Source organism: Macaca mulatta, chromosome 5 (assembly GCF_049350105.2).
Source record: "Macaca mulatta isolate MMU2019108-1 chromosome 5, T2T-MMU8v2.0, whole genome shotgun sequence".
NCBI lineage: Eukaryota > Metazoa > Chordata > Mammalia > Primates > Cercopithecidae > Macaca > Macaca mulatta.
In genome coordinates this window covers 193,156,827-193,175,746 of record NC_133410.1, presented here as the reverse complement: position 1 = coordinate 193,175,746, position 18,920 = coordinate 193,156,827, and the positions used below count along the sequence as shown (strand labels likewise).

Sequence of the window (18,920 nt, the reverse complement as noted above, 5' to 3'; positions counted from 1 at the left end):
GCTCGAGAGGTGGGGAGGGTTAGATAGAGCTGAAGGTTAGTGGCGAGACTGGCCTTTGATAGGACTCTTCCATTACAACAGGAGAAGACTTGGCAATGTGGGTTAGATGTCGGGTAGACCCATGGTGATTGGGGTGGAAAGATTAGGGAGCTATCTGAATACTTCTGGGTTTTTGTTTTCTGTTGTTTTTTTTGTTTTTTTTTTTCTCTTGAGACAGAGTCTCGCTCTGTCACCCAGGCTGGAGTGCAGTGGCGCAATCTCGGCTCACTGCAACCTGCACCTCCCGGGTTCAAGCGATTCTCCTTCCTCAGCCTGCCAGGTAGCTGGGACTACAGGCGCCTGCCACCACGCCCAGCTAATTTTTGTATTTTTAGTAGAGATGGGTTTCACCATATTGACCAGGCTGGTCTCATACTCCTGACCTCGTGATCCACCCGCCTCAGGCTTCCGAAGTGCTGGGATTACAGGCGTGGGCCACCGCACCTGGCTGGTACTTCTGTGGTTTTGTTTGGTTTTTTGTTTTTGTTTTTTCAGTTAAGTATTACCTCCTTGTTATGGATGAGAAACGACTTGGAGGGATCAGCTATTTTGTCCAAGTCCAGATGCCTATTAAGTGGCTGAGCTGGATTTGCTGACTCCAAGGCCTCTAAGCGTCTGGATCACCTTTTTGCTGTTCCTTCCCCTCTGATGCGAAGCCCAATGCTGTGAGCACCCTGAGTGCCCAATCATTGTTGAGTAAGTTCTCCTAAGTAGCCAGTCCTCGGGTGCAGCTAAACTTTCCATTGTAATTGTACCTGTTTGCCATTCTGTGTTAGTCATGCCATAAGGGGAAGGAAGATAAATGCCAGGGACTCTGGAATTTCCTTTTTATGTTTTCATATTTCCAGTTGCTGTTTCCTTTCACAGCAGCCTAGGCAGAAGAGACACCTGGCACTGACCCCCATCGGTGCACAGCAGGTGGAGAAAGAGCAGAAGGTCCCAGTAGGACCAGAACAGGCAAGGGCCACGGGTCAGTTAGACTGGTCAGGCCCACAGCATCCCTCCCCTTCCTCAGCCTCCAGCCCCCTCTTCTTTTATTATGAAAATGGTTGCAGCCCTGAATCTGACTGGAGGGAACTCTCCTTAGGCTCCCAGCACAGGGACAGTCCTTCCAACTCTTGTCAGCAGAGCAGTGTTGGTGCCCAGTGCTGAGAAACCTCCACTCCAGCTTAGTCTGGAGCCTGCCAAAGGGACCCCCCACCCAGTGCCCTACCCTGGCTGACTCTTCACCACTGTACCCTGCAGTAGATGCCTCGGTATGTGTTGGTTCAGATTAAACTCACTTCTTTACTCAGCCAGAGTGATTAGGGAAATTTTCCCATCTTATTATTCATGTATTTGGCATGAACAGCGATCTAGAGTTTTCCTTTGGACTCAATCAACTCTTTTGCATGGTTGACTTGCTCCAAAGGTACAAGTCTTGCTAAAGGAATTTTGCTTCTAAGCAGTGTTCTTCAGGTGCAGAGGGATTCTGTTCTTGGCCTAAAACAGGATTTCTTTTTCATCAACATATTTTGCATGTAAGTTCTTAGTCACTCTTTTTTATTGAGACTTTTATCGGGCAAGGGGAGTGGGTTTGACCGTCAAATTTGTTTGACTGTCAGATTTCTCTGGCCGAAATCGTCCTTGCTCAATACTAACTAACACTGCAGTATTTCTCCCCAAGAACTCCAGGCAGACTTCCTGCTTTGCATGTGGCTTGTTCAAATTGGAGAATGAGCAGCAGAAGTGCCAACCCCAGAGCCCAGCTGCAGGGACAGCGAAGCACCACGCATTGAATGGGACACACACTGAGCATATGTGAAAACCAGTTCGCTCACATTCTGCACCAGGCGACGTGTGCAGACACAGAAGGACTGGTTTTGGAGTCCCACACCCACTGATACTGCATTCCCCACCCTGCTGTGCTGCTGCCAACGCCTGGACCCCACCCGGGCCCAGCTGTCAGTGGGCTGTGCATTTGGGAGAAGTTCCAGGGGTGCTCCAGGCAGCCTCAGCCACCAGTTCCTGCTGCTGCCATCTCATATCGGCTACCAAATCTGGCCACCTGTCTCCATGCCCCATTCCCACTCCTGAGGGCGGAGGCCACGCCTTGCCAGGACCATTGCACCAGCGTGTTAGTTGGCCCCCTTGCTGCCTATATGGGTCCCTGCTCCCTTACCCATTCTGCGGCAAGAAAGATTTTTCTAAATCACAAGTCTTACCATGTGATTCTCCTGCTTCATTGTCCAGAGGCTTCCTATTCTCTAGTCTGAACGGCTTCATGGAGTGAGAGAGGGGCTTCTCAAGATTGATTGTACATCCAGTCATCTGAGAATTTTTTGGTTTTTTTCAGACAGGGTCTTGCTCTGTTGCCCAGGCTGCAGTATGTGGTATGATCACAGCTCACTACAGCCTTGACCTGCCAGGCTCAAGGATTCTCCTGCCTCAGCCTCCCAAGTAGCTGGGACTACAGGCGTACACCACCAAACCGGGCTAATTTGTTGATTTGTTTTTGTAGAAACAAGGTCTCACCATGTTGCCCAGGCTAGTCTCAAACCCCTGAGCTCAAGCGAGACTCCAGCCTCAGCCTCCTAAAGTACTAGGATTACAGGCATGAACCACCTTGCCCAGCCACCTGGGGATCTTAACATGAAGATTCTGATTCAATCAATCTGCAGTTCAGCATTTCTAACAAGCTTCCCGGGAACACCAGTGCTGCCGGTCTTCGTGCTACACTTTGAGGAGTGGGGAACTGGAGGGCACCTGCTTGCCCTGGTCTAATTTCTTGCCACTTGCCTAACTCTGTTCCAGCCATGCTTCAGTTATTCCAGTTCCCAAAGTGCATCCTACTTTCGCTCACCGCAAACAGGCTGGCCTCCCTCCCCAGAGCACTCTCACCCTGGCCTGGCTGCTCCTACAGGATTGGAGATGGCATTTCCCTTAGAAGCCTTCCCTGATTCTCTAAGCCCAGGAAACAAACGGCATGTTTGTGGCCTGGGTGATAATGATCTTTATGCTCAATGACAAGGGGTGAGACAGCTGGCCTGTGAGGTGCAGGGGAGCAGCCAGAGGTTTCGTTCTAGAGCAGGTTCTATGAAGAAGGTTCCTGCATCGCCTGGGAGGCATGTCTGCCAGGTACCATCTGCTGAGTCCATTCCTGCCTGAGCAGTAAGGGCGGCTGAGGTCAGGACACTGGCCGAACAAGATCAGCCTCACAGCTGTGTGTACTCTCAGGTCAACCAAAAGTGCTGTCAGAGTGAGCATGTTCATTACAGAGGTGAAAACCTTTTTCAGAAAGTTCTTTTCCAACCACAGCTTCAGGGAGAGTTATAGACATTAGACTCTACTGTAGACGTTTTCTTTCTTATTTTTCTGTCCTTATGTCCTTAAAAACAAAAACACTTTTTCTCTGGGATGTCCTTCCATTTTCTCTTTCTCAGGTTTTTTACATCCGTTTCCGTTGTAAAGTTATTGCTTATGCAGGTTGGAAGTCTGCCATTCCTTGGCTAAAGAAATCCTGAATTTTGCTAGCATGCTCCTGCCAGGGTCCCAGCACCAGACTCTCCTGGCCCTTTGGGGAGCTGAGAATGGAATCTGAAGCATGAGACATTGCATGGTCATGATGTACTGGCCAGACCTATTTAGCCGTGTGATCGCAGCTTGGGTAGGAGCAGTGCCAGTTAGTTCTGGAAAAAGTAAAACAACATTAGTTACACAGCAAGTAAGTTCAGCAGCTGGGTAACAGCACCCAGGAAATGTTGAAAAGCATGTGACATAGGAAGAGATCTAACGTCATTGTTGTTTGCTACAAAAAATCTTTCTGCCCTGTAACTGTAAAAGGCGAGGAGTACTTCCTTTCTGGATTTTATTTCCTCTTTTTCTTAAAGAGAACATCCAAGAGAAAGTATTTTCCTCTGCTCCCCCATCTCTGCCCTCCTGGGATGTGTTAAGTCTGTTTTGCAGTGTCATAGTTACAGAGGTTGAACAATGGGTCTGCTTAAAACAGATAACAACTTCATTAAACTGCCAAGTTGAGTGAGATGTTCCTTTGTACCCAATAATTAGTAAGTGCTGTAGGAAGTTATATAAGAAAGTGGGAAAATTTGAGACATCAGTTCTTTTCCTCTCCATCATAGAAAATCATACTTTGCCTTATGGGAAATGGACAGGAATGGATCGAATAAATTGTGGAAGAATATCATTTATGTGAAAGGGGAAAAGGATTAAGCAAGGGCAGCTAAAATGTATAGTCTTATTCATCTTCTTGAACTGACTTTGAAGCAGTATTTACCACGTCTGAAAGTGAGGAGCTCTGTGCTCCAATGACATCGTCAAATCTCCAGGCCCTTTCTTCATCTGCCCCCTGGTGGACCCAGTGCTGAAAAGAAAATTCAACAGAAGAGCTCCCTGGAGAAAAGCTGAGTCCATTAAGAAACGGCGTCCTCTGTGTATCCAGGGGCCTCCACATTCTTCTCTTATCTTCATGAGTATCCTGTAAGATAGAAAATAATACTCTCACTTAAAATCAAACTAATGAGGCCAGGCAGGGTGGCGGACACCTGTCATCCCAGCACCTTGGGAGGCCAAGGTGGGTGGATCTCTTGAGCCCAGGAGTTTGGGACCAGCCTGGGCAACATGGCGAAACCCTGTCTCTACGAAAAACACAAAAATTAGCCAGGTGTGGTGGCATGTGCCTGTAATCCCAGCTACTCAGGAGGCTCAGGCAGGAGGATCGCTTGAGCCCAGGAATTTGAGACTGTAGTGAGCTATGAAGTCACCACAGCACTCCAGCTTGGACAACAGAGTGAGACCCTTGTCTCAATCCAATCAATCAATCAAAATCAAACTAACAATTCCAAAACATGGAACTCATATATACATCAACCTCCATCACAGGGAACATATATTTCCACATGGAAGTGTCCAGGCCCAAGCACTCAGTTTATCCCAAGCCTCCCAAAAGTTTTGTCATTATTTTCTATAGTTTGTATAATAAAATCAACAGTTGTTTTTTTTTTTTTTCCATTTCCCAAATATGAAAGCATATAACTTAAGGACCTGCTACCTATGTCCTCCAGTGTCCTGAAGCCTCTGGTCCTCTGGTGTCCCTGAAGTTCCTTGCAGTTGCTCACATTGCTCCAGATCACCTCTAGGACTCCTGACCCCGCTGCCTCCACTCCTGCGTTTTCAGCCCATCCATTCCAATAAGCATGCTTCACCCCACCCGGAACACTAGCTCGTTAATGGCAGTGCATCCACACAGGTCTGCAGCAACTTCAGTTCTCGCTTCCTCCGAGGAAAGAATTTGACCAAGGGGCACAAGGCAGAGTGACAGAGGCAACTTTTAGAGCCCAGTGAAAGTTTATTTAAAAGTTTTAGAGCAGGAACAAAAGGAAGTACACTTGGAAGAGGGCCAAGCGGGGACAGGAGAGAGTCAAGTGCTGTGTGGCCTTTGACTTGGGGTCTTATACGTTAGCATGCTTTGAGGGAGGGGGCATGTTACCTGTCCCCAGAGTCTTCCCTTGGGGAGGGCTGTCCCGATGCGCAGTGGCCTGCCAGCACTTGGGAGCGGCCACAAACGCAGTGTGGTTACCGAGGCTGTGCACATGCGCAGTTGAGGCGTTCTCCCGTCTACCAGTTAAACGCCATCATTTTGCCTCTCACCGCGTTTGCTTGAGCTCACTCACCCAAATCCTTGGATCTTATCGGGAAGCTGCTAATCACCAGCTTCAGATGCTTTCCTGGTTGTAGAGGCCCTCTTCTGCCCTGCTCACGTCTGCTCCGACTACCTTACTAACGATCCTTCCTTCCTCACCGCCCTCCTAGACACAGTCTTCTTAGACACAGAAGGCTGTGGAGTTTAGCAAACTTTACTGACGGTTAACTGGTGGAAAGAGACCAGCACAACACAGGCACCATCTTAAAATGGAAAATACTGGCCATGACTTCCCTAAAAAGTAACCCATCTTTCTCCTTGCGGGGAGTTTCTTTCCTGATTGGTTGGAATCTGCTGGGCACCTCCTCTACCATCTACACACCCTTCTCCCCTATGACCAGCCTCCAGCCCCCACATTTATATCGAGGGCTTATGATGAGCCTCTGTGTTCTCTTCCTGTCACTCCAAACCAGGCTCCCCACCTGGCTTTCTATATCTAGAAACTCGCAGAGATGCTGTGGTTTCCATCCTCAACAACACAAATCACTACAGAAACTCCAAGATGGCTCTTCTGGGTCAGTATCGTAGGTAGGGCTCTCACACAACCTCTGCTCAGAGCACCCCAGGAGTCTCCTTCCTGTGATAGCATCCACTGGCTTTATCAGGTTACCCCGCCCCAGGCATCCTAGTAGACCCCTTTCCCTCTGCCTTCCCCTCACCCAAGCTGAGAATCACTGCCCTAAGCTGACAGTCTAACTGCGGAAGCAGCGTGGAACAAAGGCAGGAGTGGGTTGGAATCTAGCTTCCCTATGAACAGCTCTACAACCCTGCGCAAGTTTCTGTCATGGATGTATCTGTCTCCGCTCCCCGCCACTCCAGTTCCAGCCGGAATCCAGGTGGTGCCAGGAAGCAAATGAGTGTATTCCATTTCCCCGGCCACAGGGATTGGTTCAGGGGCAGTGTGATGGTTAATGTTAGGTGTCAACTTGGCTATGCTATGGTGCCGAGTTGTTTGGCAAACACCAGTCTAGGTATTGCCATGAAGGCGTTTTTTAGGCGTGATTACTATTTAAATCAGTAGGCTTTTACTGAAGCACATCACCCTCCATAATGTGGGTGGGCCTCATGCAATCTGTTGAAGGCCTTAAGACTGAGATTTCCTGAAGAAGGAATTCTCCTCAATCCTGCCACACAGACCCTCCGCCTGGGTTTCCAGGCTGTTTGACCTGCTTTGTGGATTTTGGACTCATGATGGCAACATCAACTCTTACCTGAGTTTCTAGCCTGTGCGCCTGTTCCCAGAGATTGCAGACTTGTCAGCTTCCACATTCGCATGAGCCAGTTCTTAAAATCTCTCCCTGCTGTCCCCGTATGTACATTGGTTCTGCTTCTCTGGAGAGCCCTAATACAGGTAGGCGCGGCAGCCCTTTTTCTGGGAAGGCTGGGAGATACGGAGTCTCTTTCTCTGAATGGTGGAATTCAGACAGACACGGAATGGTGCCGGGTTTCAAGCTCTGGACCAGGCTCCCAGGAGCTCACTCAGGCAGCACCACTTGCTGTCAGTGGGACCGCTCCCTGGGATCCTCCGCTGAGACGTGGGATTACAGTGCCTACTGCAGAGGGTAATTGAGAGGATTACATGAGTCAACAGATAGTAATCACTCAGGACAACGCCTGCATCATAAGTGCTCGGTAAATCCAGAAGGAAGAGGGAAAACAGAAGACCTGGCCCCTGGAAAAGTCGACGTACGAGGTGGGCAAGCAAAAGGACTCAGAGCCCTGACGGTTTCTCAAACCTCTCCATCCAACTCAGCTGGACACTCATTCTACCTCTGGATGTTTCAGTGACTCAGGGCCCTGCCCGCTTCTCAAACCTCTCCATCCAACTCCACTGCACACTCATTCTAACCCTGGACATTTCAGTGATGCATGCTCCTGATTTTCCTTTATTATTTACATGTATTTGGGTTGAGCGTTTGTTATTTCCACCCAGAGTGCTGAACCCCTTCTTGTTTTGACTGGGTAGTTTCTTTTTTCAGACCCGCAAGCACAAAAGGTTTGACTACACCCCCTTTCCTAGAAAACGGAGCTTCTCACTCACTCTCTTAAGGGCAACTACTTTTAGTGGCTCCAGGAACTTATTTCTACCCACCCACAGGGAACTACCTTTAATACCTTACAGGTGATTCCCTTCTATGGCAGTTGCCCACATGATTTCCAGGTAAACAAGCATTTCACTGAAGAGGAAATAGGAATGGCCTATAAGCAGTAAAAAAGATGATCAACTTAGGGGAAATGCAAACCAAAACCCAACAGGATGCCCATATGGAAACCCATTTTAACTCACTGGATAAACAATGTAAAAGTCTTTAAAATGCTGAATATTGATAATATTTGAAGCCAGTGGGGGGGGGGGTGTAAACTGTACGATCTACAATGTGTAAACACTGGTATTATCATGGAAAGCTGTACTCTGTATCCTACATAGCAGTAATATCCCTACTGAATCTATCCCTAGAGAAGCTCTTAGACATGTCCCCTGCAAACCTCCTATAAGAGTGTTCAGTGCTGTATTGTTGGTAACAACAAAGTACTGCAAACAACTGATACACCCACACACAAGAGAACAGATAAATAAAATATGGAGTATTTACTTATGCATTCCAAAGACTGAACATAAATGAACTGCAGCTACATGCAGATTTAGATGCAATTGCGGATACATCTAACAGTAACAGATTTATATGAGGACGCAAAGGCATTAAGAATGATACAATGGACTTTGAGGACTTAGGGGGAAGAGTGGGATGGGGGCAAGGGATAAAACACAACATATATGGTGCAGTGGGGTGATGGATGCACCAGGATCTTACAAATCACCACTAAAGAACTTACTCGGCCGGGCGCAGTGGCTCACGTCTGTAATCCCAGCACTTTGGGAGGCTGAGGCAGGTGGATCCTGAGGTCAGGAGATCAAGACCATCCTGTCTAACACGGTGAAACCCCATCTCTACTAAAAATACAAAAAAAAAAAAAAAATAGCTGGGCGTGGTGGCAGGCGCCTGTAGTCCCAGCTACTCGGGAGGCTGAGGCAGGAGAATGGCATGAACCCGGGAGGTGGAGCTTGCAGTGAGCCAAGACTGGGCCACTGCACTCCAGCCTGGGAGACAGAGCAAGGCTCCGTCTCAAAAAAAAAAAAAAAAAAAAAAAAAGAACTTACTTATGTAACTAAATAGCACCTGCACCCCAATAATTTATGGAAAAATAAAATAAAAAATAAAAGCAATAGCTTTAGTAAGAAAGGACATTTGCAGAATACCTACCAAATATCATATAAAGTTTAGAAACATGCAATAATCAATACATTATTTGGGGCTATATCAAGGTAGAAAACCACAGGAATGATACACATAAAATTAGAACAGTGGTTATTCTCTGGAGGAGGAGGGTGCCATTCAGAGGGGTACCCAAGAGTTATGTATAATAATGATTCATATCCCCATCCAGTGCTGGTTACACGGATGTTTGTTTTTATCCTTACATTACACATGTTATATTCTTTTATATGCATGAAACGTAATTTTTTATCATAGTAAAATATACACAACAAAATTTAGCATTTTAACCGTTTGTAAGTTTACAGTTCTGTGGCATCAAGTACGTTCATCTTGTGCATCCATCCACCACTATTTCCAAAACGTTTTCATCATCCCAAACTGCTGTTGGTATCATATCCAAGAAATCATACCACCAAGTCCAATGTTATGAAGCTTTTGCTCTGTTTTCTTTTAAGAGTTTTAATTTTAATTTTAGCCTTTATATATAGGTGTTTGATCCATTTTGCGTTAATTTTTATACGCGGTGTAAGGTAAGGGTTCAATTTCATTCTTCTGCATTACACATTTTTAAACAGAAACAAAATAAAAGAACAAAAGGATCCCTGACCATTTACAAATGAAGGTGCTGGGATAGAGGTAAAGTAACGTGCTAAGCTCAGACAGCTGATAAAGGCAGCAGGGGCTGCAAGCCAAATCCTGTGGGTCTGTCAAGACGACTGCGGCCTCAGCGGCACCAGCTGCGATAGCTGGTCTGCGCCCACCCACTTACCTGCCCACAGGCTCAAGGACACTAGCTCCTCCCCTTTCCCCACCCACAGGGGGCGGTCCCACGTGGCTCCGGGGCTTTCGGGCTCTGGAAAACTGGCGATGCGGGTGGGAGGAAAGCCCGGAAAACTTTGGCATGACATGGACCGTAGGTAACTGGTTGTGCGGCATGGACTTCAGTTCCGTTGCGGTGTGATAGCCAGGCCCAGTTTTCCCTCCCGCTCCAAGGCGGGGAGGAGCCCGGGGCCCGCTCAGGAAGTTCTGCGCACGCGCGCGTGCTCGGCCCGGATTGGCTGCTCGGAGCGGCGAGGGGCTTGGCGGGAGCTTCCAGTCGCTCGGGAGCGGAGGGCGGCATCATGGCTCCGCGGGGGAGGCGTCGGCGGTCGCGGCCTCACAGGCCTGAGGGGTAAGTACTGCCGACCCTCAGAACGCGAGGCCGGAGACCAGCTTGAACTGCTTCCTCGCCTGCCGCGGTTTGCGCCTCCCGGCGCTGTTCGTGCTCCACTGTGGAGCTCGCTCGAGTGGCCAGTCGCCCGGGTCCCGGCTTTCTCGTCAGACTAGTGGGGATAAGAGTGATTCCCACCCGCACGGGCCTAACCCTGCCTGGCGGGCGGGAAGACGTTAGCCAGTGTCGTGTCGTTTTGTAGGGGGCAGTAGTGCCGTCCAGAGTAGTGAGTGTCGAAGTGTTAGCTTGAAAGCAAAACATTCAGCAAATACTTATTGCCTACGATTTGGCAGACTTTAATGTGAGTGGAGTTTACTCTCCGGGAATCAGTTTTCTTATTTTGAAGACGCTGGTGTTTTCGGACTGCAAACCACAGACCGGAGCACAAGTGTGGCTGGGGGAGCGAGCTGCCGCCTGCCTTTCTTCAGGGTGGGTGGAGCGGTTGTTGTTCATCAAAGCCAGCGCGCGTTTGGTCGGTTGCAAGACGCGCTCTAGAATGCTGGTCGCTGATTGGTTGGCGAATGGCCATCCAAGGCCCGGCCTGGATCTGGCGGGAAGGGTCTCGGCTCGCTGCAGACCGTGCACAAAACCGTGCGCCAAGACGGTCTGAAGACAACAGGAGTTCCCCGGCGGGGAAGGCTGCCTGGAGAAGGTGGTGCTGGCAGCTGCGGGGTTAGGGTGGAAAGCTGGAGCAGGACACCGCAGGTAGGTGGGGAAACCGAGACCAGACTCCTGGGGCCAGTGGAGAAGAGGATTAGAAAAGAATGTCAGCCTTGAATATCAGCTGAAAAGAGTTTATCCGAAAGGCTAGTGGTTTTTGTTGTCTTTATTTTTATTTTTTTTAACATTTTTGGGTTTGAGACTCATGAAATCTGTTCAGGCCTCCTCCCAGAACACACTAATGCACATACAACAGAATTTTTTTTTTTTTTTTTGAGTCGGAATTTCACTCTAGCCCAGGCTGGAGTGCAGTGGCGCAACCTCCGCCTCCCAGGTTCAAGCGATTCTCCTGCCTCAGCCTCCACAGTAGCTGGGATTACAGGCGTGAGCCACCACGTCCAGCTCATTTGTGTATTTTTAGTAGAAATGGGGTTTCACCATGTTGGCCAGGATGGTCTCGATTTCCTGACCTCATGATCCGCCCGCCTTGACTTCTCAGAGCGCTGGGATTACAGGCGGGAGCCACCGCACCTGGCCCAGAAATTTTACCTGTGGGTTGTCACAGAGGTTTCTGTCTCTCAGAAGCCCCACCTTGACTGCAACCTAAGGCAAGGAGGAACCTTGACTTTTTTTCCCCCCCAAGAAAGGACAAGACAGCTCAAAGAGTTTAGATGATGAAGTTTATGTGGTCTAGTTTTTGTTGTGTTTCTGTTACTTGGCTTTGTGACCCTTGATAAGTCACTTAAATTTTAGGAACCCCGGAATCATCATCTATAAAATTGCCATAAAACCAGTACTTGTCCTACCTTCTTCCTTAGGTTTCATGAAGTAAATAAATCATGAACTTGTTAGAAATGCAGAGTCCCAGGCCATGCCCCAGAGGGACTGAATCATACACTCCTGGGGTGGTGCTGAGCAACCTGTTTCACAAGCCCTGCTGCGAATGTTGATGACACTCCAGTCTGGGAACCACTGCTCTGAACAGTTTTCTAACTTTTTTTTTTTAAACTGTGATTCACAGTAATGATGTTTTATATCACACTTAGTACACATGCGCACACATCCACACATAACAAAACAAAAGGCTTATGAACATAGTATATCCAGTGCAATGTTTCATTTTATATTTTCCTTTTTTTTGTTTTTTTTAAAATGCTGGCCTGGCAATCTTAAAAGGACATTATAGGACAATTGATGTGATTTGGGTATGGACTGTAGATTAGATTATGGTATCAGTGTTAAATTCCTTGATTTTAGAAATTGTACCATGAATATGCAGGATAATGCCCTCCTAGGAAAGACATATTATGGTATTTAGGGGTAGAGGTGCACAGTGTCTCCAGTCACACACGCACACACGCGCGCACGCACACAGCAAATGAGTAAAGGGCATACAGAAGGTCCTTGTACTGTTTGCAACTTTTCTGTGAGCTTGAAATGATATCAAATAAAAGGATACCAAAACATTGGTTTAGACTCACTAAGCTGATTTTGCTATCTACAAATGAGAAAAATATGGCTACAATCTGCATGGCGTATTTTAAAGTCAGGAATTATGTACTGTATTATTCCAGAGTATCCCCCCGTACCCTTGTATGATGCCTGGTTGGTGGAGGATAGTCTGTACATATTCACTGACTCCTGGCACTATTAGTAATAATAATATATAATTCCTGCCACTGTTATTTCTCGTTTTTATTCTAGTCACCATTGTTACATCTGTTTCCTTGAAGCTTGTTGAAGATATATATACAACTTTATCGTTTGAAGCTATGGCCCAACTGAGAGAGTGTGAAGGGAGGTCGAGGGCAGGCCCTGGATTTGAACTGATGTAAATGTTAATGCAGGCTTGTCTCCCTCCTGGCTCCGTGTTGCTGTGGGCAAGCATACATCTGTAACATGGGATTCACTTCTACCTTATAGGACTGTTAGAATTAAATGAGAAAAGGACATACGAGAGCCAGGCACAGGATGGAGCAGGTGTCCGGACTTAGCATTAGCCTACCTCCCCTTTGTTCAGCTCTGCAGAGAAAGTCAATTACTGCTGATTGATTAAGGCCTCAGGGAAAAAGTTAACAGCAAGATTCCAACTTTTCCATGTCCCTGAGGGGGAGAGGTATGTTATTTTATAACATTGGTGATAGGATTTGACCTATAAAAAATAAATTTGTGGAATATGGGTTCTTTTTTTTTTATTGTAAAAATGTGTGGAAAGGATCATAACTATGGTGTTTCCTCAGTTATTTTAACTATTTCATAACTCTTGTGGTTTTTTTTTGCTGTTTAATAGTGCAAGACGTTCGAAGAACACTTTAGAAAGAACACATTCCGTGAAAGATGTAAGTTATCTTTTTGTGTTGTAGTTTTCTCAAAATTAACAGTACAAAATAACATTTTTTGAGTACCTCAGTTTTGTAGACTTCACTTGGCAAGTTCAGTGTTTCTTGTAGTGAAAAAGTGTGTTCATTTTCCTCACACTTTTTCCAGTATAGTGGATAAAATGACTTCTGTTAATGTTTTAGAATTTCCTTTATTTCTGAGCCTAGGTTGGTTTTATTTTCGTTTAGATAATTGGCTTCATGTAAAAATTGTACAATGCTGTCAACTTTTTTCACTTAAAGCCATTTCTCGTTGTACTTTTCAAGAATTGTTTATGATTTCATGATACTCCACTTAGTTCACATTACAGGTTTACTTTTCTTTAGAGTAGAGTCCTAGAATAAATGTATGTGAAAAGTGTGTACATTTCTTTAATGTTCTTGATTGCTAATTCCAATATTTTTTCCAGTGGCTTGTGTGATTGGCATTGTAATCTCACATTAACAGTGTATGACAGTGCCAGGCACCCTGGAAGGAGTTACTTCTGCTTGTTCTGCCCTGGGCTTTCTTTGTCCTGCATAGTCCTTAGCCCCAGCCTGAAGAGGATAGCTCTCTTCCCCTCTGGGAAACCCTGGGATCACCCTGCAGGATTTTGCTCAGCGCTCTGCTCCCACCCCAGCATTATTTCGCGGGTTCTTTGGGTGGGTTTCTCTCAGTTGTCCTGCCTTGCCCCTGCCATTAGTAGCCAAAGTCCAGTGTGCATCGGAGGGATTTATCTAAGCTCCAGCCTTAGCTGGAAGCCCAGAGTTCCTGGAATTTATTCAGCTTTCCTGGCCTTCCCTCTGCAAGGCAGTGCCTTACATGTGGAGGCCCCCTGTGCCTTGGGAGGGGCTGGAAGACCTGCCAGCTCTCTTTGCATTCCACCCACAAGCACTCCAGGAATGATTCGTTTACTGGCGGCAACTGAATGGTCAAGTTTGTATATGGTTTGCCAATTTTATTTTACCTCCTTTATACCTGCCAGAATTTTCTTATTTTCGTATCTGTTAATACTACCGTTCCACATTTTCCGGAACTACCATGAAAGTTTTTCTCATTTTATATATGTTTTCATGTTTCATTAGATTTGCGGTAGCAGACTTCATGGGCATATCAGTATATTGAACTGTAAACCCTGGTGTCCTTTAGTCAGGAGTTGTTAACCCGTGTGTACCCTTAAAACTGTTTATGAACTTTTGGGTATATGGGCATATTTCCGGAGATAGGACCCATCACTTTCCCTAGGTCAGAGATGTAGGCAAACTGGTCCATGGGCCAAATCTAGCCTGCCACCTGTTTTTGTATATCCCTGCAAGCTAAGAATGGTTTTTATATTTTTTAATGGTTGAAATGAAAAGACTATGTCATAACATGTGAACATGATATTAAATTCAAATTGCAGTGTTCAAAAGTCAAATTGTATTGGAACACAGCCATGCTCATTCTTTTCTGTGTGGTTACTGTCGTCATTCACATGACAGTGGTTGAGTTAGTAGTCAAAAGAGAAACCTTATGGCCTGCAAAGCCTAAAATAATTTACTTTCTGGTCCTTTATAGAAAAAGTTTGCCAATCCTTGCCTTAGGTTATCAAAAGAGTCTGTGTCCCCAAAAAGTGTTAGCTTGCTTCTTTCTTTTTATTTTACCTGAAACATTGTAATTGTACACATTTGTGGGGTATGATTTGATCTTGCCATACATGTCTATGTTGTATAATGACCCAGTCGGGGTAGGTAGTGAATCCATCACCCCATGCTTAAGGATTGCTTCCTTAGGCAGCAGTGATTACAAGAATATTCTTGCTCCATAAATCAGCCTATTGTTCTTTGTGAGAGCCAACTCAGTAACTTCAACTTCATTCACTTTTAGAAAGCTGGTCAAAAGTGCAAGCCTATTGACGTGTTCGACTTTCCTGATAATTCTGATGTCTCAAGCATTGGCAGGCTGGGTGAAAATGAGAAAGATGAAGAACCTGATGAGACCTTTGGTTAGTACTTTAAATCTTTATCCTAACATAACTCTAAAGCAACAACATTTAGGCCAGATATAATAAAAATTAGAAATATCTTCAAATATAAAAATTAGTTGCCTGCATGTAAATATAATGTTCTCTGGGGAGTACTTGATAATTTGAATTAATTTTTCTCACATCTAGGTACATTGAAACTAAGAACATTATCAAAGTGGTGGCACTCTTCTAGTGGTATTCGTTAACAATCCAGTCACATGAGGACACTTACTATAGTACTCTGTAACAAGAGGAGCATAGAATACATTTCTCACTTCATTCTACCGTTTGATAGAGCCATTAATTTAGGGAGGAGAAGAGTATGGGTAATTTTCCTTTGTCCTAAACTCATGGAGGCAGGGGATGCTTTGGGAGAGCCAGTGGGAGAGCTTCACCTGTGTTCCTTTGGAGTATGAGCTAAAAGGTCAGTACCTGGCTGGCCAGGAGTGTGTGAGTTGTCAGGGTGGGCTGCTTGTGTCACTGGGCACTCCAGAGGCCAGAAATGACAGAGAAAATGCCATGTGCCCCCACATCTAGAACTGTAGTAGTCAGGCATTTTTGCTGGAATAAGTTTTAAGAGAATTTTGAAGGCTTTGGTTTAATTTTTTGTTAATAAAAGAAAATATTATACATTTTATAAGGTGAAATATATTCACCAGAATAATGTCTTTTATTATGACTTGATAAAAATGTCCTGTTTGTCTAAAATCTAAATCTAAAAGATGTGAACCTAAAACCCCATAATTTAAAAAATGGAAATGAATTCACATACCATAAAATTCACCCTTTTAAACTGTACACATCATTGGTTTTTAGTTGATTCACAAGGTTGTACAACTGTCTGCATTATCTAGTTCCAGAAAATTGTTATCATCCTGTAGAGAACCCTGTACCCATGAGTGGTCACTCCCTCTTCCCCCTTCAGGCCCCTGGCAGCCATGAATCTCCTTTCTGTCTCTGCAGATTTGCCATTTCTGTACATATCAGTGGAATCCTAGACTCTGGTCCTTTGTGACTGGCTTCTTTTACTTAGTTTGTGTTTTCAGGGTTTATCCATGTTGTAGTGTGTATCTGCTTCATTCCTACACGTTTTTATAGATCAGCAATACTCCATTGTTTGAATATACCACAACTTGTTATCCATTTATCAGTTACATTTAGGTGGTTTCTATTTTTTGGCCACTATGAATAATGCTGCTATGAACATTTGTGTATGAGTTTTTGTGTGGGCTTTTTTCACTTGGGCATATAGTGGGAGCAGAATTGCTGAGTCCTACGGTAATTCTATTTTTAACTTTTTAAGGAACTGTTTTACAAAGCAGCTACATGACTTTATAATTCCATGGCAGTGTATGAGAGTTGTCGTTTCTGCACAGCTTCACTGAAACTTACCGAGTTTTTTATTCTAGCCATCCCTGCACCTCATTGTGGGTGTGAGTGTATTGGTGGGGGTATGGGTGGTAAAATATAGTTTACCATTTTAACCTTTTTTAAGTGTATTAACTCTGTAGCAGATAAATACATTCACATTGTTGTGCAACCATCATCACCATCCATCTCCAGAACTTTCTCATCTTTCCTAACTGAAACGCTCTATCTATTAAACAACTTCCCATTCTCCCCTCCCCTCAACTCCTGGCAACCATCATTCTGCTTTCTAGGAATCTGATGTAAAAGGAAGCATACAATAGTTGGTTCTTTGGTAACTGGCTTATTTCATTTAGCATAATGTCTTTGAGGTTCATCTGTGTTGTAGCCTGAGTCAGAATATTTTTTTTTTTTTTTGGAGGCAAAGACTTGCTCTCTTACCTAGGCTGAACTGCAGTGGCGCAATCTCGGCTCACTGCAACCTCCACCTCCCAGGTTCAAGCAATTCTCCCTGCCTCAGCGTCCCGAGTGGCTGGGATTCCAGGCGCTCCCCTCCCTTCCACACCATGCCTGGCTAATTTTTTTATTTTTTTAGTAGAGATGGGGCTTTGCCATATTGGCCAGGCTGGCGTTGAACTCCTGACCTCAGGTGGTCCACCTACCTCGGCCTCCCAAATTGCTGGGATTACAGGCATGAGCCACCGCGCCCAGCCAGAATTTCCTTTTTACGTTGAAGAACAGTCTGTATGTACCACATTTTATTTATCTATTCATCTGTTAATGGACCCTTGGGTTACTTCTGCTTTTTGACTGTGAATAATGCTGCTATTAATACTAACATGAGTGTATCAATAGCTGTTTGAGTCCCTGCTTTCCCCTCTTTTGGGCGTTTACCCAGAAATGGGATTGCTGGATCATATATATTTTATATTTTCAGGAGTCACCATTTCCGCAGTGCCTGTATTCCCACCAGCAGTGCCCAAGGATTTCAGTTTCTCCACATCCTTGCCTACACTTGTCATTTTCTGGGTGTGTGTTTGTTTTTGTTTTTTAAATAATAGCTAGCCTAAGCTTAGGGTGTGAAGTACTATCTCATTATGGTTTTGATTCATATTTCCCTAATTACTAATGGTGTTCAGCACCTTTTCAGTGTGCTTATGGCTGACCATTTGCTTTTTTTTCCCCTTTGACCCTCTTATACATGATTATTGGCCATTTGCATATTCTTTGAAGAAGTTTCTGTTCACCCTTTGCCCGTTTTTAAATTGGATTATTTGTCTTTTTATTGTGAAGTTGTGAGAATCCAGTTTATATGAGTGGTTATCTGTGAACATTTGGGATTGTTCTATTTCTTTTCCCCCCCTTGTTATTCACAGCAATGAAGTAAATAAATCCCTTTGCCTTGTTGAAGGCAATACAAAGTATACTACTAACTTAAAAATTGTGCAGTTGATATGTTCATTATTTAAGCAGCAGTTTAGTTGAAAAAATGTTGAAGTTTGCACTGTCGTGCTAAACTTTGAGCATGAAGAAATGGTTGCTTGGCTCTTACCAGGCCCCCTTACAGCAGTTTAGTTCTGTCACCACTGGCCACCTCTTCTTCAAGCTCTCTACCCCTGCGATAAGTCCTGGATCTCTCCTGTTACTCCTCTTTCCTGAGCACCCGCTAGGAGCATCTTTCTCCTCTTAGCATCTCTTTTCTATGCCTTTCCACCAAGTCCATTTGCTCTCCTTCTCTTTTATCTTCTTCCTCATTCAAGGTACCTTTATATGCTATCTAAAGGCTCTGGCATCCCAGAGTAAAGCAGAGAGGAAGTAAGGGAGGCCTGGAATCTCCCCAAAGGGCTTTTCATTCAAAAATACTGTATGACCGCTATATGCAGGGCACTTTGTGAGGTGACCTCTCTAGGCCTGTAGAGTTTATAGTTTAATGCAGTGGTCTCTAATGCAGAGTGTATGACACCTGACAGGGATGAGGAAAGAAAATGTTAGATTTCCGATTTATATTTTTATCTCATTAAAATTTCCCCAACCTGGGCAACATAGTGAGACCCTGTCTCTACAAATAATTTAAAAATTACCTGGGCATGGTGGCATGTGCCTGTAGTCCCAGCTATTCAGGAGGCTGCGGCAGGAGGATCGCTTGAGCTTAGGTGCTCCAGGCTGCAGTGAGCTGAGATCGCACTACTGCATTCCAGCCTGGGCAACAGCGTGAGGCCCTGTTTCAAACACCAAAAATAATTCCATATAAGTGCGGTAATAAAGGTTTATTATTCATAAATATTCATGTGTTTGTTGGTGATA

The 18,920-nt window shown here is 45.2% G+C and overlaps 1 protein-coding gene and 1 long non-coding RNA gene across 4 annotated transcripts in view; one reads left to right on the top strand and one right to left on the bottom strand.

Annotated features, from left to right (window-relative positions):
* Positions 1–1,551: 1,551 nt before the first annotated feature.
* LOC144340881 (uncharacterized) lies at positions 1,552–10,029 on the bottom strand. Its single transcript, XR_013417407.1, has 5 exons — positions 9,785–10,029; positions 8,573–8,690; positions 6,949–7,290; positions 4,313–4,513; positions 1,552–3,707 (listed from the first exon to the last, which is right to left on the bottom strand). It is a non-coding gene; the product is annotated as an uncharacterized LOC144340881 (long non-coding RNA).
* Positions 9,839–18,920, top strand: part of CENPU (centromere protein U) — a 43,465-nt gene continuing 34,383 nt past the window's right edge. For 2 of the 3 annotated variants that reach the window (XM_015139596.3, XM_015139597.3), the window contains exons 1-3: positions 9,839–10,186; positions 13,176–13,224; positions 15,110–15,227. In XM_015139596.3, coding sequence (XP_014995082.3) covers positions 10,137–10,186; positions 13,176–13,224; positions 15,110–15,227 — 217 coding nt within the window. In that variant the 5' untranslated portion in view covers positions 9,839–10,136. The remainder of the gene's footprint in view (positions 10,187–13,175; positions 13,225–15,109; positions 15,228–18,920) is intronic. The other variant, XR_001445112.3, reaches the window with a different exon arrangement.